This window comes from Portunus trituberculatus, chromosome 21, assembly GCF_017591435.1.
Source record: "Portunus trituberculatus isolate SZX2019 chromosome 21, ASM1759143v1, whole genome shotgun sequence".
In the NCBI taxonomy this organism is placed as follows: Eukaryota; Metazoa; Arthropoda; class Malacostraca; order Decapoda; family Portunidae; genus Portunus; species Portunus trituberculatus.
The window spans coordinates 13,954,534-13,964,111 of record NC_059275.1 but is presented as its reverse complement, the minus strand read 5'-3'; the positions used below and the strand labels follow the sequence as shown (position 1 = coordinate 13,964,111).

The following is a 9,578-nucleotide window of genomic DNA, read 5'->3' as shown; positions in this document are numbered from 1 at the left end:
TATTATTATCATCCACCACTACTGCCACCACCACCACCCCTATTTTCACTACTACTACTATTACTACTACTACTACTACTGCTATACCAGCTTGTACCTCCTTCTCCCTCCTCCTTTACTCATTTTCCTCTCTCACCCCTTATCTCCCTCTCTCTCCTCCCTTAGATCCTCCCTTCTTGCTTTCCTCTTCACACCTTCTCTAGGTAATGAAGCAATATCCCCAGAAATTGGTCCTTACGCCTCTCTCACGCTCACGTTCCTCTCTCCCTCCCTCTCCTTCAGCTGTGTGTGTGTGTGTGTGTGTGTGTGTGTGTGTGTGTGTGTGTGTGTGTGTGTGTGTGTGTGTGTGTGTGTGTGTGTGTGTGTGTGTGTGTATTTTCATGATATATATTTTTCAGTTTCGCTTTCTGCGTTTCTTTTTTCTCCGTTTCTTGTCCGGTTTTTTTTTTTTTCATCTCCTCCTTTTTCTCTGCTTCCTTTTCCTCTTCCTTCTCCTTCTCTACTTCTCCTTGCATAGGTGTCAGAATTTCAAGCCTTCATTAAAGACACCTACTGTTAAGAAGTGGTTGTCAGTTATTTCTCTGATCTATTTTAACTTCACGAGATCAATTTACGGTCTCTCCACATATGTGCTCTTCACCCTCAACGCTCATTTAAAACAAGTGGCCACGCATACACTTGTGTCGTACTCTCACTTCTAAACATTCTACTGTAGATCGATTCAGTTTATACGTATTTCGTCTCTTCGCTCACACCCGTATCTGTGAGTGAAAGGAGTTGAGGTTACGTTGGTTTTTATAGAGAAGGGATTGATGGTCGATGGGCGAGAGGAACTGAGTCACTTGGGGATCACAGAGGAGGGAAGAGGAGGTGGTAAGTCTCTGATCTTTCCCGCACTGTCGCTTTTCGCCTCTCCGCCTCGCTCATGTCTAGGTTGGTGTTTCCATTCCTTAGGTTGTTTTGCTGTGTGTTGCTGTGCTTTGCTTCATGTTCAAAGGGTACGTGTTGCTTTTCTCCTTCCCTTCCCTCGTCTCTGCTGTTTTACATCTCTTTCTTTAGGTTAGTGTGTCTTATCACAAGCAGCCTCGTTATGGTCAACAGTTTTGCTATAGATGTTTGTTATTCCCTTGTATTATTTATGTAAAAGCAGCCGTCTTGGTCTTTACTGCCTTACGTCTCTTGGATAAGTGTACCGTATTACAATCATAAGGAAAAACATGCATGCTACTAATATTTGTTCTTTCTTTGTGTTACTCAGACTTTCAAAACTACCCTTGTTTTTCTACAGCCTGACTTTGTTTCCAATTCAACTTGTGCACAGAGATAGGAGTGAATTGAAGTGGTGAGTCATTGGCAGCGAGAACGTGTAATGGTAGAGAATGTGCAGTGGAATTCTCGGAATGCTATATAAATTCCTCAGACACATATTGTGGGTGAAAAACAAATCGTTGTTTTGTTATCGTTTGTTCATTTATTTATTCATTTTTCTTACGACGGTTAACTTAGCATGAGAAATATTCACTCATACGATTACAATATTTCTATATTTTCTTACTTTACTGGTACATTTGCTAACATTGCGTACTTTGCTAAGCGTTACAGGTTAAATCTGTAACTTGTTCACGTTTTATTGAATCGTTTAGTATCGATGTTTTTCATTTTAAGTTTTCCCTGATTAGTAATGGTACTGCTTCCTGGATGCTTCTTGTCTCTTGAGGGCTTCACATTTTCCTCGTCATCATTTCCAATACTTTTAAGCTTCAAAATATTTCAGTAACTATAGACCAAGGAATGAGTGTCATCTACTTGTCCTGTTTTTTTTTTTTTTTTTGTGTGTGTTTTCAGTTAATTTGACATGTTCTGCAGTAAGATGTTTCCTTCCTCTATAAAAGGTCCGAGTCAGTGTCTGAGACAATGGGAGGAGTAAGACAGATGAAGTTAGCATTGGTGATGATGTGTGTGCTGCTTACCCCGCCCACTACAGCACGCCAGGTGAGATTGATTGGCCCTCAACAACTTAATAGTATGTGAATTGTAGTCCCTCACCTGTCTTATGTTGGATTGGTACTGAAATCTTTTTCTTTTAATTTTCAGGGGGATGATAACCAGCTGAATGATGAAGGTAAGAAAGATGTGGCAATGTTGGTGATAGTAGTGGTGGTGGTGGTGGTGAAAGTGAACTTTCTGGAGTTAGTAGTAGTAGTAGTAGTAGTAGTAGTAGTAGCAGCAGCAGAAGCAGCAGTTGTAGTATAAGTAGTAAAAATAGCAGTAGCAACAGCAGCAGTATTAATCATAATCACCACCAGCCCCTGTTGAACCAGTTTGGGTTGAATCAAATCGTCTGCATTTCATGATCACTAAAAGATTTTCATCGGTAAATGCAAATGCTTCTCTTTTTTCATGTCAACCGCTGAACATTTGCACAAGTTGCTCTCAGAATCTATAAAAAGGGAGACAAAGTTGCATTTTTCATCCCAAGCATCGTAACTCACCTGCAGGAATTTTCTTTTCTTTACGATCACTTATCATTACCTTGAATTTTTACACGCATCATAACTTTGGCGATAAATGTTGCTGGAAAGTCTGAAAAACATGTGAGGGAATTTCCAAACTTATCCCTGTTACGGCAAATTGATCTGTGTGGGTCAGGATCAGGTCTGCGTATAATTACTGGTCGTAATAGCAAGCAAACATAACTTAAAAACAAAAAGAAAGCTGCAAGTCAGTAGGTCAACACGCTTACGTAAAACACACACCTAGATCACCTTACCACAAGACAACACGCGGCAAAACGCAACTAGAGAAGAAAAGGATAAAATAAAATATCCAGATAATGAAACAGCTGAAAGCATGATGGTCGCAGTAGTGTTTGGATAGTAGTGACTGTTTATATGATATTGAGCCACTGGATGAAGGTAGAGTGACTTACATCATCAAATGTGTTTTAGCAAGAGGTAGTTTCCAATTAATAATGCAAGTAAAAGACAAACCGAGAATGTTCAGTGAAGAAGAGGACAGTTGAATACCATTGAAGAATAGTGAATAGTTATCGTGAAGGTTGTGTAGAGTTGATACGTAGATGGATATGATATTTGAGTCATTTTAACAACATTAACCCTTTCAGTACCATGGCGCGTTTTCATATTCAATTTGTTTACTATTTGGTGATTTCATTCGGCTTCAGAAACTTATGTGGGGTTTAAAATAGTGAAGATTGGCTATTAATCTTCTGACCTCCCTAGACCCTTCCTTATGTAAATAAGATAATTTACTCATACTCAAAACTTAAGGTAAAAATGCATCCCAGTAATTAAGGGGTTAAATTTACTGAACCTAAATGGTAAATAGTGAGCATTAGTCATGTGTTTTTGAAGTGCAGGTTAGAGAGGGAGTTAATACCTTCCTCGTTGGCAGGCGTGGTGGGTGAGCTGATCCCAGGCACCATGGAGGGGAACTACAGCAAGGTGGAGTGGGGACCCAGGGCGTACTGTCCGCAAGGAAGCTTCGCCTTTGCATTTCGATTGAAGGTGAGGCAAGTGAGAAGAATGGAAAGAATGGAAGGACGAAGGCAAGACAGAAAGGAAGGAAGGGTGAGAGGGAGAGTGAGAGGAAGTGAAAAAAAAAAGGTTAAAGGATGTGTTTATGTCTTCATTTATATCTTTCTTTATAAAATTGTCGGTGTTTGTTATTTCATCAACTGTCACTCTTACTACTGCTACTGCTACTACTACTACTACTACTACTACTACTACTACTACTACGACTATAACATACCATTAATACTTTCCACCTTCTGTGCCGCCACCATGGTCTCCTTCCTTCACTACCTTCTGTAGTAGTTCTTCAGCGTTCCTGGAGCAAGAAATTTCATCACTACATCGCGCAAGACCTATTTCACTATATTCCTAACGTCCTTCAACATCTGTGCCTCCTTCATGGTCTCCGTCAGCGCATCCTACTGTACTTTCTTCATCTCCTCACTGTAGCCAATCGTATACATTGTGTCCATAACGCTTCAACGTTCAGCGTTTCCCTCGTTGTCTACTCAATACCTCCTTCAGCAGTCCTTCCTCATCAGACTGAACCGATCATGCTGCTTGGGGACTTCACAGGACTCAACGGCATCTCGCTCTACTGTCAGGACAAGAACACGGGGAAACTCAAGCCGTCTGTCACTTCCAGAGTAGGCAGATGGGGATTATGGGGAGGTGGGTGCATTTCTCTCTCTCTCTCTCTCTCTCTCTCTCTCTCTCTCTCTCTCTCTCTCTCTCTCTCATTTTGTATCCATTTTTTTCCTTTCTTTTTAATTTTTCTCTATCACGCTTTATTTTTTTTTTGTTTGGTGTTCTTCCTCTTCATTCCATTCGTTCCTCTCTCTCTCTCTCTCTCTCTCTCTCTCTCTCTCTCTCTCTCTCTCTCTCTCTCTCTCTCTCTCTCTCTCTCTCTCTCTCTCTCTCTCTCTCTCTCTCTCTCTCTCTCTCTCATTTTTGTGTCCATTTTTTTTACTTTTCTTATTCAATATTTCTCTAACACTTTATCTTTACTCTCCTGTTTGGTTTTCTTTCTCTTTTCATTCCATACGTTCTTATTTTCTTCTCTTTGCCTCCCTTTTCTTCTACTTTCACTCTAATTCCACAATCATCTGTTTTTGTTTTTGTTTTCTTTTCAATGCATCCCATTTTCTATTCTTCCTCCCTACCCTATACACTATTTGTTCCTCTCTATTTTTCTTAGGCATTCTTATTTGTGGTATTTTCAACCCTCCTCCCGCTCATACTTCAGATATCTTCATGTGCTCGGAAGGGTTTCTGAAGGGAGTAAAGATGAGGGTGGAGCAGCCGTGGGAGGCGCCGAGGGGTGACAAGTCTGGTGCGAATAATCTGGCAATGCAGTGTCAAGATGAAGAGATAATGATTGGGGATGGCACCAAGAGGGGGCAGTGGGGTGAATGGCATCTGTGTCCCGAAAGTAAGCATCCTCCTCTGTTTATTTAGTGTCTTGTTAGTGTTTTGTTTTGTCTTGAGTGGATTAGAAAACGATAATGAATTTTTGGCATGCATGTGAGTAAGGATTAGAGGAATAAGTCGGTCAAATGGTCTTCTAGTTGACTCGTCAGAGCTTAACCCTTTCAGTACCAGGACGTATTTCCATATTCATTCAGCTTATTATTTGGCGATTTTATTCACCTTCAGAAAGTTAATTGGGGATAAGAATAGTGAAGAGTGTGGCCATTAATCTTCTGATCTCCATAGACCCATGCTAATGTCAACAAAATGATCTAATTGTACACAAATCTCAAGGTAAAAATGTGTCCCAGTACTGAAGGGCTTAAAGAACTTGTCTGTCGCGAGTGATGAAAAGTCTCGAGCTGTGCTTTCCTTTCGTTCTGCCGCTCATTTGTGATTTTTAACTTTTCAGCTTTACTTTATGTACATGTATTTATTTATTTATGTCTGCGTGTTTGTATTAGTTTATTCATTTATCTACTTATTTGTCTACATATTTAATTGCTTGTTTATTTATTCACTCATTTACATTTGGTAATTTAAAATATGTTCTACGAGAGAGCGAGAGAGAGAGAGAGAGAGAGAGAGAGAGAGAGAGAGAGAGAGAGAGAGAGAGAGAGAGAGAGAGAGAGAGAGAGAGAGAGGGGGCGGGGGGAGAAAGGAATGATAAAATTAATAGAAAAATAGGAAGAGGAAGAGAACTAAAGCAAATAGGAATTATAAGAATAAATACTTCTTGATTCATTCACGTTACATTTTCACTCGGCTTCTGATGTGATTCTCTTCGTCTCACGTCCACCTGTGTCTGGCGCCGCTTGTTCGTGCGTGGCCCAGAGAGTGCCATCTGCGGGTTGGCGACGCACGTGGTGCCGCCCCAGCCCCTTCTCACCGATGATGTGTCTCTCATCTCCGCCGCTTTCTACTGTTGTCAATTTTGAGAGCGTTGGGACAAGCTGCTCCTTGCCACGCCTCTGGAGAGACTGAATCTGTGATGCCCAATAGTGGGAACAAATAGTTTCCTCACACTGTAGTACTCTTAGTTACAGAAGTAGTATTAATGGTAGTGCTCGTGAGAGCAGTAATAGTAGCGGTAGTAATAGTAGAAATAGTAATATCGATAATGCTAATAAGTATGATGATAATGTAAATAATAATTATAATAATTATAATAATAATAATAATAATGATAATAATAATAATAATAATAATAGCAATGATAATAATAATAATAGCAATGATAATAATAATAATAATAATAATGATAATAATAATAATAATAATAATAATAATAATAATAATAACAATAATAATAGCAATGACAATAATAATAATAACAATAATAATAATAATAATAATAATAATTTTGATAATAACAGTGATAATGATAATAACAATAATGATAAAAATATTAATAATGATAATAATAATACTAATAATAACAACAATAATAATTTCAATGATAATGGTAAGGATAATATAATGATAATAATGATGATAATAATAATAATAATAATAATAATAATAATAATTATTATTATTATCATTATTATTATTATTATTATAATAGTAGCAACAACATTAGTAGGAGTAGTAGGAGTAGTAGTGGCATAGTAGGTAAGGTGGTGAGCGTGGGATCGGGCAGACGTCCACGCGTAGGTTCGAATCCCATCACATACAGCCTTAAAACACTTTGCCATTTATCGAGTGGTTTAAAGTTACCTACATGTCACCATGATACCCAGGTTCTAGGTGGTTACACCAAAGATGAGCATGGGCGGTGATATGGGCCCTAATATGGGTACCACTATAAATAAAATTGCCTACGCCACTAATGGGCGGAAACTGAATAGCGCTTCCCATACACTCTTTAAGTGTGCTTACAGGCACTATAGGCATTAACGTAAAAAAAATAATAATGATAAGTATTAGTAGTAGTAGTAAAATTAGTTCTTATTGTTGTTGTTGTTGCTGTTGTTGTGGGTGTCAGTGGTGGTGTTGGATCCATCGTATAGATAAATAAATAAATGAGACTACAATAAATGAAATTGTATTATAAACAGTGTGTGTGTGTGTGTGTGTGTGTGTGTGTGTGTGCTTGTGTGCTTTTATGTACTCGCATAAGCACCTTTTGTTATGACTTAAAAGCTAGCAAGATTCACCTTGTTTGTCAGGTAAGTGTTGAGCCGACCCTCTGATCTGCGTGTTGTGTATGAGAAACTGAGGTATGTTTATGCTTATTTAGGAGTATCACTTGGTTATGTCTTCTTCCATTATCGGAACCAAAGGAAACATAAATGAATGACAATTGATTGATTTTATTAAGCATGTTTTTACATGATTTCATACATGAATCTGCCAAAGGATGTTGATCACTCAGGGGATCAAGTTTTTCATGTGGATTTATCCTCTTCTCTCTCTTTTGTACTTTCTTCCGTCAAACGTGGCACAACAGCACCGGAAGTGTGTTGAATGTAGGCAGGCAGTGCCAGGTTCTTTAAGACCTCTCAGGAAGCCATGAAGGGGTCCACACAGCGGCGTCGAGTACTTCTACTTACCGATGAATTTTCCAAGAAGAGACCCAAGAAATGCAAAAATCCTCTTCTCTTGCTCCCTGTTAAAGTGTGTGTGTGTGTGTGTGTGTGTGTAGGTGTAGGTGTAGGTGTAGGTGTAGGTGTAGGTGTAAGTGTAAGTGTAAGTAAGTGTAAAGTGTAAGTAAGTGTAAAGTGTAAGTGTAAGTGTAAGTGTAAGTGTAAGTGTAGGTGTAGGTGTAGGTGTAGGTGTAGGTGTAGGTGTAGGTGTGTGAGTGTGGTGTGTGTTAGTACAGGCATCAGGAGTAAGACGTCACAAGGTTCTTTCATCAGTTTTAACACCTTCAGATTTCTTTCAACAAAGGCCAAGTCTTACTTGATGTCCCTGACGGTGATGTCCGAGCAGAAGGTGACCACCTCCGCCGTGCACGGCGCCTCCTCGCCCTCCACGCCCTCCTCGTCGGCACAGTCGCGGGTCAGCACACGCAGCTGGCGAGTCACAGGTGAGTCAGTCAGTGGCAGTGAGTGTAGTGGGCGGGGCGTGACTTAGGGAACACATTTGGTGGACTCACCTGCAGAGTGCAGACCTGGCAGGTGATGTTGTCGGGCAGAATGACCGGGATCTCATAGTTGTCAGTGCGAGGAACCTTCTGCAGGCTGTAGCTGTTGCCGGAGCCGTCAGCTAGCTGTAGCGGCACCCTGTGTGGACACAAAGAGTTCACAACCTGCGCCATCCCTATCCCCTCTCCCCGCCACCCACCACCATCCTGCGCTCCGCCAACGGGTCTCAGCCTCACCTGTCCTCACACTCCACCTCCGATTCACCGTCAGGACACAGGAAGACCTGGAGGGTACCGAAGAGTCCAGCGGGCACCTTAGCCAGCACCATTAGCACCTGCAGGTGAAAGGTGAAGTCACGAGATGGTCAGGTGTGTGGGGTGTGGGCAAGTGTCTGCAGAAGCAGTGAAATATTCCAGCAGGCACACTCACCCCACCGGCCGGGTACTCGTTGCGGCGCCCCGGGGACAAGATAGCGCTGGCGTTGTCCTGAGGAGGAAAGGCAGTGGGTGAGGAGGAGTGAGCCTGGCTAAAAGTTGGCGGGATGTGTTGATTGTGTGACAGAAATGGAGTGTTGTGAAAGGCAGCAGTGGTATGGTGCACTGTGGTGTGTGTGTGTGTGTGTGTGTGTGTGTGTGTGTGTGTGTGTGTGTAATTCACCTCGGTCGTCTGCTTGTCACCCAGCCAGCCTTTCCCATTACGGTGCGAGCTCAGAGCTCATAGACCGATCTTCGGGTAGGACTGAAACCACAACACACTCCACACACCGGGAAATCGAGGCCACAACCCCTCGAGTTACATCCCGTACCTGTTTACTGCTGGGTGAACAGGGGCCACACAGTAAGAGGCTTGCCCATTTGCCTCGCCCGCCGGGACTCGAACCCGGGCCTCTCGATTGTGAATCGAGCGTGCTAACCACTACACTACGTGGTGTGTGTGATTCACCTGATTCACCTCGGTCTTCTGCTGGTCACCCAGCCAGTCTTTCCCATTACGGTGCGAGCTCAGACCTCATAGACCGATCTGTGTGCGTGTGTGTGTGTGTGTGTGTGTGTGTGTGTGTGTGCCTCGTTGACAGGAGCAGGGGCAGAGTGTTGTGTGAGGGGCAGCTGAGTGGCAGCCCTGTGTGTACCAGTGCACCGTCGGGCCTCGGGTCTCACCTGGGTGCGGCAGAAGCGCGGCTCAGGGTCGAGGAGCTTCGTCTGGCACCAGCTGCCTCCCGCCACCTGGTGGAGAGAGACACGTCACTCATCTCTGACCCAGGGTTTGCAGTGCCAAGCGTCTGCAGTACCAGGGTGTCACTGGGTTCACAGGGCGCGTGACTAACTTTGGAGGCGTTGATGTGCCTCAGTGAGCGGCGTTAGTTCAGTTCAGTTCAGTTCAGTTCAGTAGTCTTTATTCACACAAAATGTGTACACTTAGAAAACTAAAACTAAAACTAAATAAAAACTATAAAAAACATTTCATTAAAATAAAAAAAATGCCA

General features: G+C 42.1%; 2 protein-coding genes across 3 annotated transcripts in view; one reads left to right on the top strand and one right to left on the bottom strand.

Moving 5' to 3' along the window:
- Window positions 1-727: 727 nt before the first annotated feature.
- LOC123507071 (vitelline membrane outer layer protein 1-like) lies at window positions 728-6,189 on the top strand. 2 transcript variants are annotated; one of them, XM_045259616.1, is made up of 7 exons: window positions 728-873; window positions 1,893-1,992; window positions 2,095-2,122; window positions 3,415-3,527; window positions 4,079-4,208; window positions 4,783-4,968; window positions 5,841-6,188. In XM_045259616.1, exons 2-7 carry the CDS (start codon window positions 1,915-1,917, stop codon window positions 5,942-5,944), a joined length of 639 nt encoding a protein of 212 aa, XP_045115551.1. In that variant the 5' UTR covers window positions 728-873; window positions 1,893-1,914; the 3' UTR covers window positions 5,945-6,188. The 2 variants fall into 2 exon arrangements, with proteins under 2 accessions (XP_045115551.1, XP_045115549.1); XM_045259614.1 differs by having other exon boundaries at window positions 822-933; window positions 5,841-6,189.
- Window positions 6,190-7,305: 1,116 nt separating this feature from the next.
- The window catches only part of LOC123507166, a 3,947-nt gene continuing 1,674 nt past the window's right edge, over window positions 7,306-9,578 (bottom strand). Inside the window, exons 2-7 of the mRNA XM_045259821.1 lie at window positions 9,253-9,318; window positions 8,525-8,581; window positions 8,332-8,429; window positions 8,107-8,233; window positions 7,911-8,023; window positions 7,306-7,617 (exon numbers count right to left, since the gene is read on the bottom strand). Coding sequence (XP_045115756.1) covers window positions 7,554-7,617; window positions 7,911-8,023; window positions 8,107-8,233; window positions 8,332-8,429; window positions 8,525-8,581; window positions 9,253-9,318 — 525 coding nt within the window. The 3' untranslated portion in view covers window positions 7,306-7,553. The remainder of the gene's footprint in view (window positions 7,618-7,910; window positions 8,024-8,106; window positions 8,234-8,331; window positions 8,430-8,524; window positions 8,582-9,252; window positions 9,319-9,578) is intronic.

Bases quoted from the DNA above. Each gene is read 5' to 3' on its own strand.
- LOC123507071 (XM_045259614.1), top strand. The intron at 2,123-3,414 runs GTAAGAAAGATG...CCTCGTTGGCAG, and splicing joins TAACCAGCTGAATGATGAAG to GCGTGGTGGGTGAGCTGATC. The intron at 3,528-4,078 runs GTGAGGCAAGTG...CTTCCTCATCAG, and splicing joins CCTTTGCATTTCGATTGAAG to ACTGAACCGATCATGCTGCT.